General features: G+C 39.0%; 1 protein-coding gene across 1 annotated transcript; it reads left to right on the plus strand.

Moving 5' to 3' along the window:
- Positions 1-2,220, plus strand: LOC107775625 (protein WHAT'S THIS FACTOR 9, mitochondrial-like). The gene has a single exon (XM_016595375.2). The coding sequence runs from the start codon at positions 56-58 to the stop codon at positions 1,271-1,273; it is 1,218 nt and encodes a 405-aa protein (XP_016450861.1). The 5' UTR covers positions 1-55; the 3' UTR covers positions 1,274-2,220.
- The last annotated feature ends 17,272 nt before the right edge of the window (positions 2,221-19,492 follow it).

The following is a 19,492-nucleotide window of genomic DNA, read 5'->3' on the forward strand; positions in this document are numbered from 1 at the left end:
CAAGTGAAATGCTGATGTCACTAGCTAGTTCAAAATTTTACAAAATTTGACCGCCATGGTTCGGTTCATGGCCACCACAACCACCGTCATCCACCGCCATCTTCGGCAACATATCCGCACCTTCGTGAACGCAAGAGTCAAATGGGTACGAGACCCATACCTTGATAAAGCAGTAGAAAAGGAAAAAAACCTCAAACCATTACTCTCTCTCAAGAACTTAATCCTTTCCCATCACTCAAAATCTCTACCCCTTCGCACCATTTCCCCTCTCAAACCCCAACTCAATCTTCCCACCATTGCCCTCAAATTCATCCAAAATTACCCTTTTATTTTCAAAACTTTCAGGCCTCCTGTACCCTTATCCACTCTACATGTAAAGCTCACTCCAAATGCACTATCTTTACATAATGACGAGACCCTTTTTCTTAGTCTTTCACATTACCGTAAAGATTTAGCGCACAGATTAGCAAAACTATTGATGCTCACAAGAGCTAAAAGACTTCCTTTTTATGTTATTGAAAGGTTTAAATTTGATTTGGGTTTGCCTCATGATTATTTGTTGAGTTTTTTACCTGAATATCCTGACTATTTTCAGATTTGTCAAATGGGTTTTAAGGATTCTGATGGTCGTGAGGTTTTTGGGTTGGAATTAGTTAAATGGAGGGAGGATTTGGCTGTTTCTGTGACGGAGAAAAGGGTGAAAAGAGAGGATTTTGGGGGTAGGAAAAGAGTGCATATAAGGTTTTCGATGAATTTACCAAGAGGATTTGATTTGGTGAAGAAAGTGAGGAATTGGGTTGAGGAGTGGCAGAATTTGCCTTACATTTCACCTTATGAAGATGCATTTCACTTGGCTCCTAATAGTGATCAAGCAGAGAAATGGACAGTTGGGGTGATTCATGAACTGTTAAGTTTACTTGTATCAAAGAAGACGGAGAGGGAGAATATTTATTGCTTAGGGGATTATTTGGGATTTGGAATAAGGTTTAGAAAAGCTTTAGTGCATCATCCAGGTATATTTTACTTGTCGAATAAGATTAGGACGCATACTATAGTTTTGAGGGAGGCATTTAACAAGAACATACTGGTTGAGAAGCATCCATTGATGAGAATGAGGTACAAGTACATCAGTCTCATGAACAGAGTGTTGAGACGGGGAATACCAATCAATGCTGGAGCTGTTAGGTACAGGAAGCGGCTGGCTTCTTTGAAAGGAGGAAAAAGGAAGGAAAATGAGAAGAGGATGAGACAAGTTAAAAGTGTAGAGAATTGAGAAGTTTGAAAGATTGGACAAAAATATGACAAAAGTGACAATAGAAAGACTAGATTATTTGACAATGATAATTTTATTATGCATGATGCTGCAAAGGCTGATACGAGACGAGTGTTCTGTGAGTAATTGCAATGTTGGTGTCTGGAAAATGAGGAATCCAACGGCTGTAGAAACATGGGAATGCTGAAGAATAGAAGAATAGTACAGCTTGTCGTTACACAGCTTGGAAAATGTGGCCTTCGAAAGTGACTCTTGTACTTTGATGGCAATCATACTTGCTAAAAAGAAGGAAGAAATAACAGGATATGACAATAGAGACAGAAGATGTGAATGATACTTATATAAAGGCTTGTATATAGATGGATTTGTGTGACAGTAATTCACTATATGTTGGTGACCAGATGTTGCTGGAAACTTGGCAATGCTCAAGAATAGATGAATGGTACAGCTTGTCTTTATATGGATATACAGGGCAAAACAAGGTAAGGAAACCTTAGTATGCACGACAAGCTGACAGCCGTTGCTGAAACTGTCTTTACATTGGATAATCTGGCCTTTGGCTGGATAGCTATTTTTTGAAATCAGATTGCCTTCTCTTTCCGTCCCTTCTGATTTCTGAAGTGAAGGGAGACTCGTACCCTTCGAAATGGTCATATTCTTACTATGATGGCAATCCCCCTTTGCCAAAATCGGGGCGCAAATTGGAGGTCTGTATCAAACAAATGTTTAACCATCTTGAGTGAACATACATCATGTGATACTTGCCCCTTCGTGAGCTATGATCATCTCCAATCTTGTCTAATTTTGTATGGCGACACATCCTTTGTAACATTTCCAATTTCCACTTTTAGAACACTTCCTCAACATTAATTCTCATATAGGATATTGCTAATCTCACAACTGTGCTATAGATCTTATTTTTTCAATTTGGTAAGTATGTTCATAACACATACCGCTCCTTTAAAAGTTAAAACTCCTCCATTTCAATCATATGATTGTAATTTTAAGTTGCATGTAATTTGGACTGACTATTCCAGGTGGAATTTCGTTTACTAACAAGAATATGAAAATATCGTGTTCTCATGTTGGTTTAAGAACGTGGAAAAGTCACTAAGAAATAGAACGAGAAGAAGAAAAACAAAAACAATATGAAATTATGAAGTATTCATGAGTGTGAAACAATGGGGATTCCAAGACTATTAAGAGAAGATCTTGGGGAATAAATTTTCTCACTCATTTTGACAGTGCGAAACTGAGAAAGGGGGAAGAAAGAGTTGGAATGATTATTCTTTCAGAGGCGATTCCTTATACTAATTTTTTGTCAGAATTTTCAATGTAATGAAAGGGCATCATAAGCTAATGTTAATTTTTTTTTGAGTTGAGAGAGAGCATATGTAACTCTTAAAAAAAAAAATTTGCTGAACCAAGACTTTCAAATTTCTAAAAAGTTAGTTATTATATTTTTTTTCAAATGAATTTCACAAACAAATGCCATTTTAAAAACTTTTTTCTTCTTTTTCTTTCCTTATTTCTCACTCTATCACATTTCCTTTCGTTTTGCTTTTCTTTTTCATTCTTACTGTTTCTTCTCTCGTTATTTTGTTTTTTATTTTTCAGTTTTTTCTAACCTTGGTTGTCGATGCCGTGGTAGTGGAGCTAAATCTTGATCCTTCTTCAACAGTCCAATGCTCTATTTGGTTGGGGGAAAATGCTAAAAATTTAAGAATGTTATGGTTAGATTCTGTAAGAATAAGTACATTTATCATTAATCGACTCTTGCAAGAAAAAAGAGTAGACACAGACAAGGAAGAAGATTAATTCTTGAAAAAATTAAAGATTTCCGACTGTTAGTTGAGATTTGGGTTCGTTTAACTTTATATATGTGTAAGTTTTTGTTGAGAATGTGATTTGTGTGTGGGAGAGAGAATAAAGATTAGCAGGAAAAATAGAAGGAGAATGCCGGAAAAAGTCTCCGGTGACCTGTTCCGGTGGGAACCGGAGCGATAAGAGAAGAGAAGAAAGCAAGAAATAAAAAAGTAAGAAAATGCTATAAAAATAAGTTTTTAATATATATTTTTGCTTCTCACTCTCTCTTTCAAGAGCGAAATACACACACTTTGCGGAGTAAGCATCTAAGGGATAAATAATTTTATTCTGAGATAGTTCAAGGGGGTAATAAAACCCTTCAAAGTTAAAGTTAAAGTGTGTAGTTAAAAATCTGCCCTTGATTCACGGTACTTATACATTTTCTCTTATATTAAATAATAACAAGCTTTAATATAATGTACATAATATAGTTCTCTGTAAAATGTGAAAAATTCCATCCAAACCATGCCACTAACCTCAAAGTAAAGCTTAATACTAAAAGCAGTTTGATGTTATATGTTCTTAGGCAATTTACTAAAGTTTTTGTAAAACCACATAAGTGCTACTGCCCTTAAAAACAGTTACACACGAGTATATGAACAAAACAGGCCAATAAAAATGGAACTTACCAAGTATCACACCTTTCTCGTTCGAACTTCATTAATACTATAATTATATAGTACTAGTTTCTACAAACGTGCACGTTATTCCCTATCAATCATCACAAAAGAAAGATGTTAGATAATATTATTGTAATTACATTATATTTGTTTTATGGCACTAATTTTCAATATTGAGGTAAAACAATATTATTGAAATTTATCCCCAATTTTATGGTAACACAAACTTTTCAATAGCGAGTAATACCTACTCCTTACAAAACATTAAAATAAAACTATTACACATTCGAAAACGTATGAAACTACCTAGCAAGATCAAGCCATCGAAGTTTAGAAATGCATATATAACAGATAAATATATTTAATGTATGCAGGTGTCTATATTTTTTATACATCGCTTGTGTGCTGTAGCTAGACATTAAAAACAGAGATTTAGTTTTAAGCATTTCAAGAGGGAAAAAAATTTAATATATAAATAGAGTATGTCCTACAAGAGAGCTAAGCGAAGTTTTTGTGCTTAACAACTTGTTTGGATGGTTGTTAACTATTGTATTGTATTGTTACTTTAACTACAAGGTTTGTTTTGATTATTACTTAAATTTTATTGTATCGTATCGTTAAATCCGTCGTTACGTAACGATGAAATGTGCCACTTTATGTAACGATCGATTTGGTGTAGTCGTATCGTTACCTTGTCTTTTTCTCTCAATCTCACCTATTATTATTATTAAATAATTTTATTTTATCATTTACCCTACCTTTTTATATACCGTATCATAATTTGTCTTTATAATATTGCAAGTTTATTCATCATATTACTGGTACGTGATACCATGAAACGATGGCAAAATGACACAATCCATCCAAACATTGTATTCACCAAACGATACAGTACAATACAATATAATACGATACATTATGAAACGATATGGAGCAAAGCGAAGTTTTTGTACTTAATTCCCTAACAAAGGCGAGCTCTCATGCGACATTTATAGTTGTATTGTTTTTTTTATATATATTTTCAAGCTATTACTATAGAACCAGTGGCGGATACACCTTTGGACATATGGGTGCTGAAGCACCCATTGGCTTTGGCCAAATTATATAATATATTCATAAATAATACCTAAAAACTTCACTAATTGATCATGAGCACCCACTATGACCATGCTTGGCCATCTAGAATATAAATTAAAATCAGTGAAGTACCCATGACCTATAAATCCTGGATCCGCCACTGCAAATTGATATGACTTGCAGCAAGTTAAAAGTGACCCAACAAGGCTTAGGGAAATTTGTGTTGGTGACTGCCCCTTTGTTTGTCAAAGTCCAAAATAATATATGACAATAATTTAATGATAATTTATCCAATATGAAATTTTATTTAAATGATAATTCATGCCAGATATTTTGCTTCAAGTTTCCTTGCAAACTCGCAATATTTTCGGCTTCATCTTCCCCAATCGTTAACCTGATGTTGTCAAAAAATAAATTTTCTCATCAGAATTAGAGTTGCATCTGGTATTATTGATGAGATTATCTTCATCTCTTTTGTGTTGCATTATTCGTCCCTATAAACATCTACTTCTAACTTGAAATGCTGAAATAAGTTTATATAAAATGTGTAATTTACTTTTATTCAAAATAAATTTTATTTGCGGTGGAAATTCCTTTACATACTTAGATGACAAAAGTTGAATGAGAACAATATATATAAAGCTATAGTTTTTCCATAATCCTTTTGTCACTTTCTAATTTTCTAAATAAGGAAAGAAGAAATTAGGCCTCTATATACTCCTATTGTTTTTTCTAATTATCCATTGACTATCTTTCTCTAATCCATTTACTCAACAAATTAACTTGCCATTAACATTAAATCACCTCAAAAACTCTATTGTTGTTATGAAATATTATAATTATATTAGTGGATGTCTATAACTCCTAAAGAAGTTACTCCCACTATTCTTCTCCATTATGTAGCTAATTCCCATTACTTCTCACTAGTATAGTTGTAACTCCCACACTTCCATAACCTCCCCATGATCTTCCTTATGATTTCAAATGTTTAATGTCATGTTTATGACATTCTTTTGTATACCTCTATGTAATCCTATAAATAGAGGGTTTTGACACCTCATTGTATATACTTGAATACATTGAAGAAATAAGAATCTCTCATCTCTCTCTACATTCTTGTCTATTTGCTTGTTTCATATTATTACTTTGAGCTATGTTTCTTAACAATTGTTCAAATCTTGATATAATTATATGTAAAGCGAATAAATATGTTACATATTCAATATAAAATTTTAAATTTTAAACCCATTAGATTTCTTGCTTAAATATAACACTATTGTAAATTTGTGTCGACCGCTATTTCACTTTTCTACCATAATTTTACAAGCTTCACTATTATGACATCATCAAAGAGATTAACATACTCTCCATGGATGCAATATCCTATTTTAAGAACATCGAAAATAAGTAACTTATATTATGTCATAAGATTTATTTTTATTTTTTGCAAAAATAGGATTAAAAACTATTAAAATTAACATACCAAAGCTTCAAAGAACATTCTTGACGCTTAAATTTACTTTTCTCCAACAAATAAAATATCGGAAAAATAACACTATATAGTCGCTCTCAAAATAATAGCCGAATATATACCAAATTATATAAATTTTATACATTTATTTTGGCTACTAAATATAAATAATTTATGACGCGGGCTAAAAGTGATGATAACCCTAAAATGTATATACAAATTTATATAAATTTTATATATATTTTTTGACTACCAAATATAAATAATTTCTAACGCGGACTAAAAGTGATAATACCTCTAAAATGTCATTAAAGTAGCATGTCGAATATGACTTGTGTGCAAAATTTGGGGTCAATCGGACGTGATCTGATAGGTTTCAGCATCGAATGTAGAAGTTGAGATTCTAAAGTTCATTAAGCTTGGATTGGAGATTGATTCATGATTTTAATATTATTTGATATGATTTGAGGCCTCGAACAAGTCCGTAATGTATTTTGGACTGGTTGGTGTGATTGGACGGGGTCCCGGGGGCCTCAAGTGAATTCCGAGTGGTTAACAGATTGAATTGGGTTGGAAAGAATAGCTGAAGCAGCTGATATCTGGACGCAGATGCAGTGGTGAAGGGTGAAGGCTGGGACCGCAGATGCGGTCAGGTTACCGCAGAAGCGGGACCACACATGCGGAAGAAGGAGCGCAGAAGTGGAAACGGGCTGGGAGCCCCGGACCGCAGAAGCGGCAATTGGTTCGCACTTGCGGGACCGCAGGTGCGAAAGGACTGGAGCCAGTGAGCTCTCTTTAAAAATTGAGTTTTGGTTCATTTCCACCTATTTTCACTTCGGGTTGGACGATTTTGGAGCTTTCGGAAAAGAGATTTTCTTCATCTATGTCAAGGTAAGTTGTTCCCACTCATTAGACGTTAAATACATGGTTTTGCTTCGGATTTGAGCATGAAAAATTTGTAGAAACTTGGGGTTGGTGGAAAACCTAGAAAATGGATATTTTGGATTTTTAACACGATTTTGGGTATAAAATTAAGAGAAAATCATATATTTGAGTCCGTGAGTTCATGGGTAAATTTTATCTTCGAAAAATTTCGGAATTCGGGCACGTGGACCCGAGGGCAATTTTGTTAACTTTTCGATCGGGGTTATGAATTGTTGTAAATTGGATTGTAATGAGTCATTGAACATATATTAATGGATTTGCATAATTATTGGCTAGTTTTGGAGCATTGTGCATCGATTCGAGTCTTTGGGAGAGCGTGGAATGCCGGTTATGGATCTTCGGAGCGAGGTGAGTCTCCTTTCTAACCTTGTAAGAGAGAATTGTCCCCATAGGTGAAATATTGGTTATGTGCTCCTATTTGTGGGGGCTACGTACGCACGAGGTGACAAGAGTCCGTGCGTAGCTACTATTATGTTTAAGTCCGGGTAGTCTAGGACCCTAAAACATGCTATACTTGGAATATTTGTAATCTTATTGACATTTGAATTGCTTAAATCCTATCGAATTGGTAAATGAATTTCTAAAAAGATTAAACTTCAGTTTTCTTAATCATTAAAAGAGAATTGGCTTTTATTTGGATAAACATTCCTCGATAAATTTTTAATTGGTTGTTTGACTGTGTGTATCTATGTGTGCCCGCGTCGCATGTATGATTCGTGAGCGGGGTATTTGTTTATTTATGTTGACCGCGTCGCATGTATGATTCGCGAGCGGGGTAATAGATGCATCTATGGTTCGTGCCGTTCGACCCTCGGCAGTGCACATTTTACATTTACGTTGGATCGGGCCGTACGACCTCGACATGATATGCGCATGCTTATATTGTTTTCTTGAGAATATTTAATATTGATACTTGCCTTTCCTGGCCAGAGATAAATGGATATAGATAATAAAAAGTAAATCCTTGGAAATCCTTTAATATTTGAGAAGTTGTTTACCTGCTTTCCGGCTTTATGAGTTAAATTTTGATTTATGAAATCCATGAGTTCCTCACAATGTTACTATATTATCATTGGACCATTAGTAAGTATCGAAGTCGACCTCTTGTTTCTACTTCTTCGAGATTGGACGGGATACTCATTGGGTACACGTTGTTTTCATACTCATACTATACTTGCGGTGCATTTTTGTTCCACAGGTTCATATGTGGCTAGTGGCTTAGTGGCATAGCGGCATGGTTGATACGGAGACTTAGGTGACCTGCATTTATCGAGATGACTCGCAGCCAACAGAGTCCCCTTCAAAGTATTTTACTGTGCTTTTCATTTCTGTCCACTTTGTATTCTGGACAGTTACTGTATTTTATTTCATTCCCTAGTAAATGCTTATGCACTTGTGACACCGGGTTCTGGGATGATTATGGGGTATCTTGTATTAACTTCTTAACATTCATATTTTATTTGAAACGATTATCTTTTACTGGTAAAATTGAAGGAAAATCATAGTTTTCAAAAATGAGAATTTAATTAAGTATTTTGGTTGGCTCGCCTGACAGTAGTGTCCGGCGCCATCACGATCCTTAGTGAATTTTGGGTCGTGACAAATAGTATGACAATAGCATCCCGACAAGGGAACAATAATGATAATAATATCCTGGCAAGGGAACAATAATGATAATAATATTCCGACAAGGGAAAAATTATGAAAATCCTCATATGAAGCGCAATAAACCACAACAGAGTCATAACAATTACAATACAAGACTTACGGGCATGCTTGACACCGACGTATAGATACTCATCACCATGTCTATACGTCGTACTCCATAATTAACACGTAGCAAATAAGACACGACTCCTAATCCCTCAAGCTAAGGTTAGACCAAACATTTACCTAAATGCCACGAACATAATTCAAGTCTCTAGTATCACTTTACCTCTTGATTCCATCACCAATTCGCTCGTATCTAGCCACAAGTTACTTAATTACATCAATAAATACTAAATGAATCAATGCTAATGCATGAAAATAAGTTTTCCAAAATTTTACCCAAAAAGTCAAAAATCGCCCCAGGCCCACATGGTCAAAATCCGAGGTTCGAACCAAAATCCGGTTACCCGTTCCCCCACGAACCCAAATATATATTTTGTTTTGAAATCAGACCTAAAATCGAGGTCCAAATCCCAAATTTTTAAAAAATCTAGGTTCTACCCAAAACACCCAATTTCCCCCATGAAAATCATTGATTTTGAGTTGAAATCATGTGAAAAGATGTTAAAGATTAAAGAAAACTAGTTAGAAATCACTTACAATTGATTTGGAGAAGAAGGTGCCTTTGAAAAATCGCCCTAGGGTGTTTTGGTTTTGGAAAAGTGTGAAAAATGGTTGAAATGCGTCTAAGTTATGAATTTACAGGTCTCTGATGTCGCAATTGTGACCTTCGCATTTGTGACCCAGTCTATTTTCCGGTCTTCTTCGCATTTGCGATAGACCTCTCGCAAATGCGAAGTCGCATTTGCGATACAGGAGTCGCATTTGAGACTAAGGTAGTAACTGGGGGGCATCGCATTTGCGATGGAAAACTCGCATTTGCGAGGGAAGGCTGGCCTGGGCTAGTTCGCTTTTTCGACCTAGCCCTCGCATTTGCGAACTAGGCTTCGCAAATGCGAAGAATGCAGGCCTGCAATAGAACAGCTGAAACCTGCAATTTTTCCAAGTCCAATTCCACTCCGTGGCCTATCCAAAACTCACCCGAGCCTTCGGGGCTCCAAACCAAACATGCTCACCAACCTAAAAACATCATACGGACTTGCTCGTGCATTCAAATCACTCAAATAACATCAACAACTATGAATTTAACATCAAAATCATAAAATTTCTTAAGAAAATCAAATTTCCCAATTTCCTCAAATAAGTCTGATTCATATCATTTCATGTCCGTTTCTTACCAAATTTCACAGACTCATCTTAAATAACATATAAGACCTGTATAGGGCTCCAAAACCAAAATACGGCCAGATACCAATGGTTTCAAACATAAATTCTCTTATTTATTTCATAATTAATTCAACAAAATAATTTCTTTCAAAAATTCATTTCTCGAGCTTGGGACCTCGAAATTCGATTCCGGGCATACGCCCAAGTCCCATATTTTCCTATAGACCCTCGGGTACTGTTAAATCACCGGTCCCTGTCAGTTTACCCAAAATTTTAACTGAAGTCAACTTAATTCATTTTAAAATCAAAATTCATCATTTTTCACATATTGGCTTTCCGGCTACATGCCCGGACTGCGCACGCAAATCGAGATAATGCTGAAAGAGGTTTTTAAGGTCTTGAAATGCAGAATTTATTTTTAAAACAAGTGATGACCTTTTGGGTCATCACATTCTCCACCACTAAAACAACCGTCCGTCCTCGAACAGACAGAGGAAGGAAGTACCTGAGTCGGGGAAAAGATGGGGATAACGGCTCCGCATATCGAACTCGGACTCCCAAGTCGATGCCTCAGCAGGCCGACCTCTCCACTGAACATGAATAGAAGGAAAACTCTTCGATCTCAACCGACGAACCTGCATGTCTAGAATAGCTACCGGCTCCTCCTCGTAAGACAAGTCCTTGTCCAACTGGATAATGCTGAAATCTAATATGTGGGATGGATCGCTGTGATACTTCCGAAGCATGGACACATGAAACACATGATGCACGACTGATAAGCTCGGCGGCAACGCAAGTCTATAAGCCACCTTTCCCACTCGATCAAGAATCTCAAATGGGCCAATGAACCTAGGCTAAGCTTGCCCTTCTTTCCAAATCTTATTACGCCCTTCATAAGCGACACTCGAAGCAATACCCGCTCACCGACCATGAAAGCCAAATCACGAACCTTGCGGTCGGCATAACTCTTTTGCCTGGACTGAGCTGTATGAAGCCTATCCTGAATATTCCTGACCTTGTCCAAGGCATCCTGCACTATATCCGTACCCAACAACCGAGCCTCTCCCGGCTCGAACCATCCAACCAGCGATCGACACCGCCTATCATACAAAGCCTCGTAAGGAGCCATATGGATGCTCGACTGATAACTGTTGTTGTAGGCAAACTCTGCTAAAGGCAAAAACTGATCCCACAAGCCTCCAAAGTCAATGACACAAGCTCGGAGCATATCCTCCAAAATCTAAATAGTCTGCTCGGACTGCCCGTCCGTCTAAGGATGAAACGCTATGCTCAACTCAACTTGTATGCCCAACTCTCGCTGAACTGCCCTCTAGAAACATGAGGTAAACTGCGTACCTCGGTCCGAAATGATAGACACGGGCACACCATGAAGACGAACAATCTTCCAAATATAGATCTTAGCTAACCTCTCGGATGAATAGGAGACTGCCACAGGAATGAAATGCACTGACTTGGTCAGCCTATCAACAATGACCCACACTGCGCCAAACTTCCTCTGAGTTTGTGGGAGTCCAACAACAAAGTCCATAGTGATATGCTCCCATTTCCACTCAGGAATCTCAATCTTTTGAAATGAACCACTGGGCATCTGATGCTCGTACTTAACCTGCTGACAATTCAAACACCAAGCCACATATGCAATGATATCCTTCTTCATCCTTCTCCACCAATAATGTTGCTGCAAATCCTGATACATCTTCGCGGCGCCCAGATGAATAGAGTATCGGGAACTATGGGCCTCCTCTAAAATCAACTCTCGAAGCCCATCCACATTAGGCACACAAACTCGACCCAACAATCTCAAAGCTCCATCATCTCCTAAGGTAACCTGCTTGGCACCTCCATGCTGCACCGTGTCTCTAAGGACACACAAATGGGGATCATCATACTGTCGATCTCGGATACGCTCCAATAAAGAAGAATGAGCGACTATGCAAGCTAATACATGGCTGGGCTCAGAAACATCCAACCTCACGAACTGATTGGCCAAAGCCTGAACATCCAAAGCAAGCGATCTCTCACCGACCGGAATATAAGCAAGACTGCCCATACTGGCTGACTTCCTACTCAAAGCATCGGCCACCACATTGGCCTTTCCCAGATGATATAAGATGGTGATATCATAGTCTTTCAACAACTCCAACCACCTTATCTACCTCAAATTTAGCTCCTTCTGGTTGAACAAATACTGCAGACTCTTGTGATCCGTGAACACCTCACATACTACGCTATACAGATAATGCCTCAAAATCTTCAATGCGTGAATGATGGCTGCTAACTCCAAATCATGAACCAGATAGTTCTTCTCATGAATCTTCAACTGCCGTGAAGCATAGGAAATGACCTTGCCATCCTACATCAACACCGCACCAAGTCCAATACGAGATGCATCACAATAAGTTGTATAAGGCCCTGAACCTGTGGGCAAAACCAACACCGGTGCCATAGTCAAAACTGTCTTGAGCTTCTGAAAGCTCGCCTCACACTCGTCCGACCACCTGAACTGGACACCTTTCTGGGTCAACCTGGTCATCGGGGATGCAATAGACGAAAACCCCTCCACAAACCGATGATCGTAGCCTGCCAAACCTAAGAAACTCCGGATCTTTGTAGCTGATGCTAGCCTAGGACAATTCTTGACTGCCTCAATCTTCTTCGTATCTACCTGAATACCCTCCACTGATACAACATGACCCAGGAATGCAACTGAACTCAACCAGAACTCACACTTCGAAAACTTGGCATACAACTGACTACCCCTCAAAGTCGGAAGAACCACTCTAATATGCTGCTCATGCTACTCCCGATTGTGGGAAAAGATCAAAATATCAACAATGAAGACTATCACGAACAAATTCAAGTAAGGCCTGAACACTCGATTCATCAAATCCATAAAAGCTGCTAGGGCATTTGTCAACCCGAATGACATCACCAAGAACTCATAATGCCCGTACCAAGAAAGCCGTCTTAGGGGAATCGGATGCCCTAATCCTCAACTGATGGCAACCAGATCTCAAGTCAATCTTTGAAAATACCTTGGAACCCTGAAACTAATCAAACAAATCATCAATCCTCAGCAATGGATACTTATTCTTGATTGTAACCTTGTTTAACTGTCGGTAATCAATACACATTCTCATCGATATGTTCTTCTTCTTAACAAACAACACCGGCGCACCCCAAGGCAAAACACTTGGTCTAATGAAACCTTTCTCAAGCAAGTCATGCAACTGCTCCTTTAACTCTTTCAACTCAGGCGGGGCCATATAATACGACGGGATAGAAATGGGCTGAGTGCCCGGAGCTAAATTAATGCAAAAGTCAATATCCCTGTTGGGTGGCATACCCGGTAGGTCTGAAGGGAATACCTCAGGAAACTCACGAACAATGGGCATAGAATCAATAGAAGGAACCTCAGTACTAGAATCACGAACACAGGCCAAATAGGCCAAACACCCCTTCTCGACCATACGCCGAGCCTTCATATATGAGATAACACTACGGGTAGAATGACCAAGAGTCCCTCTCCACTCTAAACGAGGTAAACCCGACAAGGCTAAGGTCATAGTCTTGGCATGATAATCCAAGATAGAGTGATAACCAGTCCATCCCCAATATGACATCGAAATCGACCATATCTAGAAGAACCAAATCTACACGAGTCTCAAGACCCCCACTCACAACTATACATGAACGATGGCCTCGATCTGCCATAATAGAATCACTCATCGGTGTAGACACATAAATGGGAGCACTCAAAGAATCACTAGGCATGACCAGATACGGTGCAAAATAATATGACACATAGGAGTATGTAGATCTCGGATCAAATAAAACTGAAGCATCTCTACTACAAACCAGAACAACACCTGTGATAACTGCATCGGAAGCCTCAGCCTCGGGCCTGGCTGGAAAAGCATAACATCGGAGCTGGGCCCCACCACCCTGAACTACATCTCTAGGACGACCTCCTAATGGCTGGCCTCCACCTCTAGCGGCCTCATCTCTACCTCTAATACCTCTACCTCCACCTCTAGCACCTCTACCCCCACTCTAGCTGGGTGGGTGGGCTGTGGAACACTCGGTGCCTGAACCATGGCACGAGAACCCTAATACTAAGAGCTGCTCGATGCTCGAGGGCAATACCTAGCAATGTGCCTCGTGTCACCACAAGTAAAACAAGCCCTCGGTTGGTAGGGCTGACGACCCTGAAAACTCTGAAGTGGTGGTGCACTGATAAGAGCTAGTGGTGCAGTGTAGGACTGCTAATCAGAATACTGCATATGAGAACCACGACCACTTGAAGCACTATGAGAAACCTAAAGTGTTGACTGAAAAGGCCTAGGAGGATGGCCTCTACCATATGAATCCCTGCCTCTAGACGATGTACCACTGAATCTGCTTGAATGACGAGGCCTCTTATCAGACCCCTGACCACCACCCTGCGATAGAACCATCTCAACTCTCCTGGCCACATTGGTCGCCTCCTGGAAAGAAATCTCACTCCTATTCTCCTTGGTCATTTGAAGTCGAATAGGCTGGATAAGTCCCTCAATGAACCATGAACCTCCTCACCCTCTCTCTCTCTCTCTCGGTGGGAAGTATGATAAGAGCATAACGAGCCAAGTTGATGAACCTGGTCTCATACTGAGTAACGATCATGGAACCCTACTGTAGATGCTCAAACTGCCTCCGATAAGCCTCTCTCTGAGTGATATGGAGAAACTTCTCCAGAAATAGCTGAGTAAACTGCTCCCAAGTCAAAGCTGGTGATCCGGATGGTCTAGCCAAACAATAATCTCTCCATCAAGTCTTGGTGGATCCATACAAGCAAAAAGTAACAAAATCGACCCCATTGGTCTCCACTATCCCCATATTCCTGAGAACCTCATGACAGCTGTCTAGATAATCCTGGGGATCCTCAGAAGATGCACTGCTGAAAGTAGTAGTGAAGAGATTGGTGAACCTGTCCAACCTCCACAAAGCATCGGCAGACGTAGCTGCTCCATCACCGAACTGAGCTACCACGCCCGACTGAACTACTCCAACTGGCTGAACTGCTGGAGTCTAGAACTGGGAATCTACCTTCTCCGGAGTGCGAGTAGTAGGAGTCTAGGCTCCTCCTCCAGCTTGAGAGACGGCCAGTGTTACAGGAAGTAAGCCTGCCCAGGTGAGACTCCCTATAAGGCCCACTAGATGGACCAGAGCATCCCGGAGTATGGGGGTATCAATAAACCCCTCTAGGACCTGAGCTGGGCCCACCGGAATTGCCTGGGCCGAAACCTCATCATCAAAGTCAACCTGAGGCTCCGCCGCTAGTGCTGCTACTCTGGGCTGAGCTCTGCCCCTACCTCGGCCTCTAGCACGGCTTCGACCTCGCCCTATGCCCCTTATGGGAGTTACTGATGGGGGCTCGGGCTGTTGGTGAGTGGATGAGGAAGCGCGTGTTCTCGCCATTTGCAAAAGAACAGAGTAGAAGTTCAATTAGCATTGAGAAACCAAACTGCATGACAAAAAAGAATAAATGTGAAGTTTTTTCTAACTCTGTAGCCTCTGGGGAATAAATACAGATGTCTCCGTACCAATCCCTCAAAATCTACAAAGCTTGTCTGTGAACTGTGAAACCCATGTAACCTAGAGCTCTGATACCAACTTGTCACGACCCGAATTTCCCGCCCTCGGGAGTCGTGATGGCGCCTACTAATGTGAGGTAGGCAAGCCGACTATTTGAACCGATTAACTTTTTACCCCTTTTATATTCTTTAACAATTATAAAGCAATAACGTGTAGACAACAAAATTTAAAATAGGCGGATGAAAAGTAGTAACTATCTGAAAAATGTATCTAATACAACTGTTTGAGCATCAACTACCCAGAACTGGTGTCACAGTTTCACAGACGGTCTAAGAATACTACATACAAGGTTTGAAAGATAAAAGATACACTATTTTTGAAATAAGTAAAGGAAACAGGATAAAGGAAAGATAGGAGGTGATGCCAAGGCCCGCGGATGTCTGCAGGCTACTTCGGGTCGCTTGTGTGGACTGAAGATAACACCCCCACTACGGTCCAATCGCTCCGGTATCAGTATCTGCACAAAGTGCAAAGTATAGTATCAGCACAACCGACCCCATGTGCTGGTAAGTGCCTAGCCTAACCTTGGCGAAGTAGTGACGAGGCTAGGCCTAGGCTACCAAACAAACCTATGCAGTTCAATCATATACAACGGAAATAGAAGTAGATAATCACAATAAAATTGGGCGGGGGAAACATGCTACAGGGAGTAACAGGTAACAACATAACGACAGTAGAGAAACATAAGAAATGCCATAAATCAATTACCAGCAAAAAAATAAGGAAATAGAAGTAATAGGCACACACGTAATACCGTTGCAGGCGTGCAACCCGATCCTATTTCATCTATTACCATTGTAAGCGTGCAACCAGATCCTATTTCATCTATTATCGTTGCAGGCGTCAACCCACTCCTATTTCACATATTACCATTGCAGGCGTACATCCTGTTCCCATTTCACATATTACCGTTGCAGGCATGCAACCCGCTCCCATTTCATATATTACCATTGCAGGCGTGCAACCCGCTCCCATTTCTTATATCAATACCAATCAAAAAGGTCCCGGTAAGGGAACAATAATATCAAAACAAACATCTCGGCAAGGGAACAATAGTATGACAATAACATCCCAGCAAAAGAACAATAATGATAATACTATCCCGACAAGGGAACAATAATGATAATAACATCCCTACAAGGGAACAATTATGATAATAATATCTCGGCAAGCGAACAATTATGAAAATCCTCATTTGAAGCACAATAAACCACAACAGAGTTATAACAATTACAATACAAGACTCATGAGCATGCTTGACACCGACGTATAGATACTCGTCACCATGCCTATACGTCGTACTCCACAATTAACACGTAGCAAATAAGACACGACTCCTAATCCCTCAAGCTAAGGTTAGACCAAACACATACCTCGATGCCACAAATACAATTCAAGTTGTGAGCACGTGATTTTTTCCCTATATGAATTACTCCCATAAATTCAAAACAAAATAATTTTTCCATTATTTGCAATTTTGTAGATTTTGTCGCATTTTTCGTTAATTGTTTGCATTTGTTTGCGCATGTTAACTTTGTCTAATTAACGAAAAATACAAAAATATGTTGTAGTTGCATTTAGGATTTAAGTTTATATTTTAGGGTTAATTAACAAAGTAGTTGTTCTATAAAATTGGGGGAAATCACAAAAATAGTTCATTTTTGCACCTTTAATTTTAATTTTGCATTTTGGGTATTTTTTTAATTTGGTTTTTAATGATTTGTGATAATTATTATTTGGAATTAATTAGTATTTTGATAGGCCAATTTGATTTTGTGATTAAATTTAGGATTTTTTTTAATTTTGAAAAAAAGAGAAGAAAATTAGAATAAAGAAAATGAAAAGAAATATAAAAAAAGAGTTGGGAGATCAGAATTTTGGGCTCTCTTTAAATCCAAGCTCCCAGCCCAAACAAATTCCCCCATACCCGCCCAGAACCGGCCCAGACGCACTCCAACCCGGTCCTTTTCCCCACTAAACTAAACAACCTCGTTTTGTAGGTTCAGCATATCTGAGCCATCAAGGTTTTGTGATCCAACAGCTGGGAAGTGGGGGTGGGTTTAATATAAATGTGTCGGAACCTTCAGACACCCCCTCTCATCTCTCGTCTCTTTCAACCTCCCCTTTCAGAGAACAAAAATCCTAATAGCCGCCACCCATTTCCACCGTCCTCCGGTGGCGGCGCCTACCCCAGTCCCTCCCAAAATTACACCCTATAACCACCTCACTCCCCTCATCTCAGATTCCCACGCCGTTTGTTTCAAATACCCCTGAATCTCCTCGAATCTTAGATCAAAAGACGAACCCTAGAAACTCCAAATCGGGTTCTGAGGGAATTTCAAGCCTAATTTGATTTTGTAAAGAACACACGATTAATATCATATTTGGCCGAAAATCCGGAAATTGAAGATTTCAAGGCGTTCTTCCATATTTCTTATTCATCCAAAATTCCTAGGTATTCTTTCTTTACCCTTGTTATTTTGTGTTCCTTTTTTCCCCCATCTTCTTTTACTCTTTCTCATTTTTGTTTTGATTTTCTGTTTTGGTTTCATTTTTTATTTTTACTTTTTCTTATTTTATTTTTATCATCTGTGTCCGCATGTTAGATTCAGGGTATGTTCGATTATCAGTTGTGTCCTAGTCTGGATAGTTTAAATTTTTCATGCTTGTTTTGGGTTTAATTTGGCTCCGAGTCATTAGGTTTCTGAATTTGAACATTTGGTTTTCTGAGTTTTTCTTCATATTAATTGGGCCACAAAGATTATTTAGCCCAAGAGGAAATTGATTTGGGTCTGCTCAGACTCACTAATTCGGGTCAATTGGACCCGGGTCCTGCCTGGTATATAGAGGGTAATAACAGGGTTCTAAAAGGGTAGTTTAGGTAATTGTCTTAGGGAATCTAGGGTGTAACAGATTGAGAAGCTTCTCGGAAGCTTGGAGTAGGGCTAATGTGAATTTCTGAATTTTAAGCTAAGGTTGGCTAAGTAAATGAAAATTTAAAGAGGGTCTAAGTGCAAATCTGTTTCTCATTAGGTTGCCCTACTTCCTTGCCTATAAAGGCACCTTTTCCTTGCATTTCAAGGCAGAGATTTTCAAGAGAAAAATCCAAAAAAATGGCTAAAAGTTTTCACTGTTCCATTGAACTTTTCTTTTTTCTTTGATTTCTGAAGTTTTCAAGTTCTGAAACACTTTCTGATTCATCTTGGATTTAGAATGGATTGAATTTGGGTTTGTAAAAGCTTGGTTTTAAGGTTGTGGGATACTGTTCAATTGAAATTGGGTTCTAGTTTGTTGTGCCTTTTGGTTCAAAGTTGATTTTGCTGGTTATTTTACTGTTGCTGAGGTTCTGATCTATTGTTGCTTTGCAACTGACTCCACACTTCTTGGTTTCCCTTTTCAATCTCCAGGTACTTCCCGTATCCCATTAGCCTATGATTTGCCCATCAAAGCTATGTAAACAACCTGGATTTGCATATAAATGACAATGAGTTTAGAACAAAGCTATGTGTTCTTTAGAAATCAGTCGTGTGTGCTGTTGATGTGTTAAACTTGCTATTCAAATCCTCTTTTATGAAAATCTTAGCTTGTCATTCTGAACACTAATGTTGTTTAAGTTCCTATGCATCTAATGTGTACAAGGTATGGATC

This window comes from Nicotiana tabacum, chromosome 7, assembly GCF_000715075.1.
Source record: "Nicotiana tabacum cultivar K326 chromosome 7, ASM71507v2, whole genome shotgun sequence".
Lineage (NCBI taxonomy): Eukaryota > Viridiplantae > Streptophyta > Magnoliopsida > Solanales > Solanaceae > Nicotiana > Nicotiana tabacum.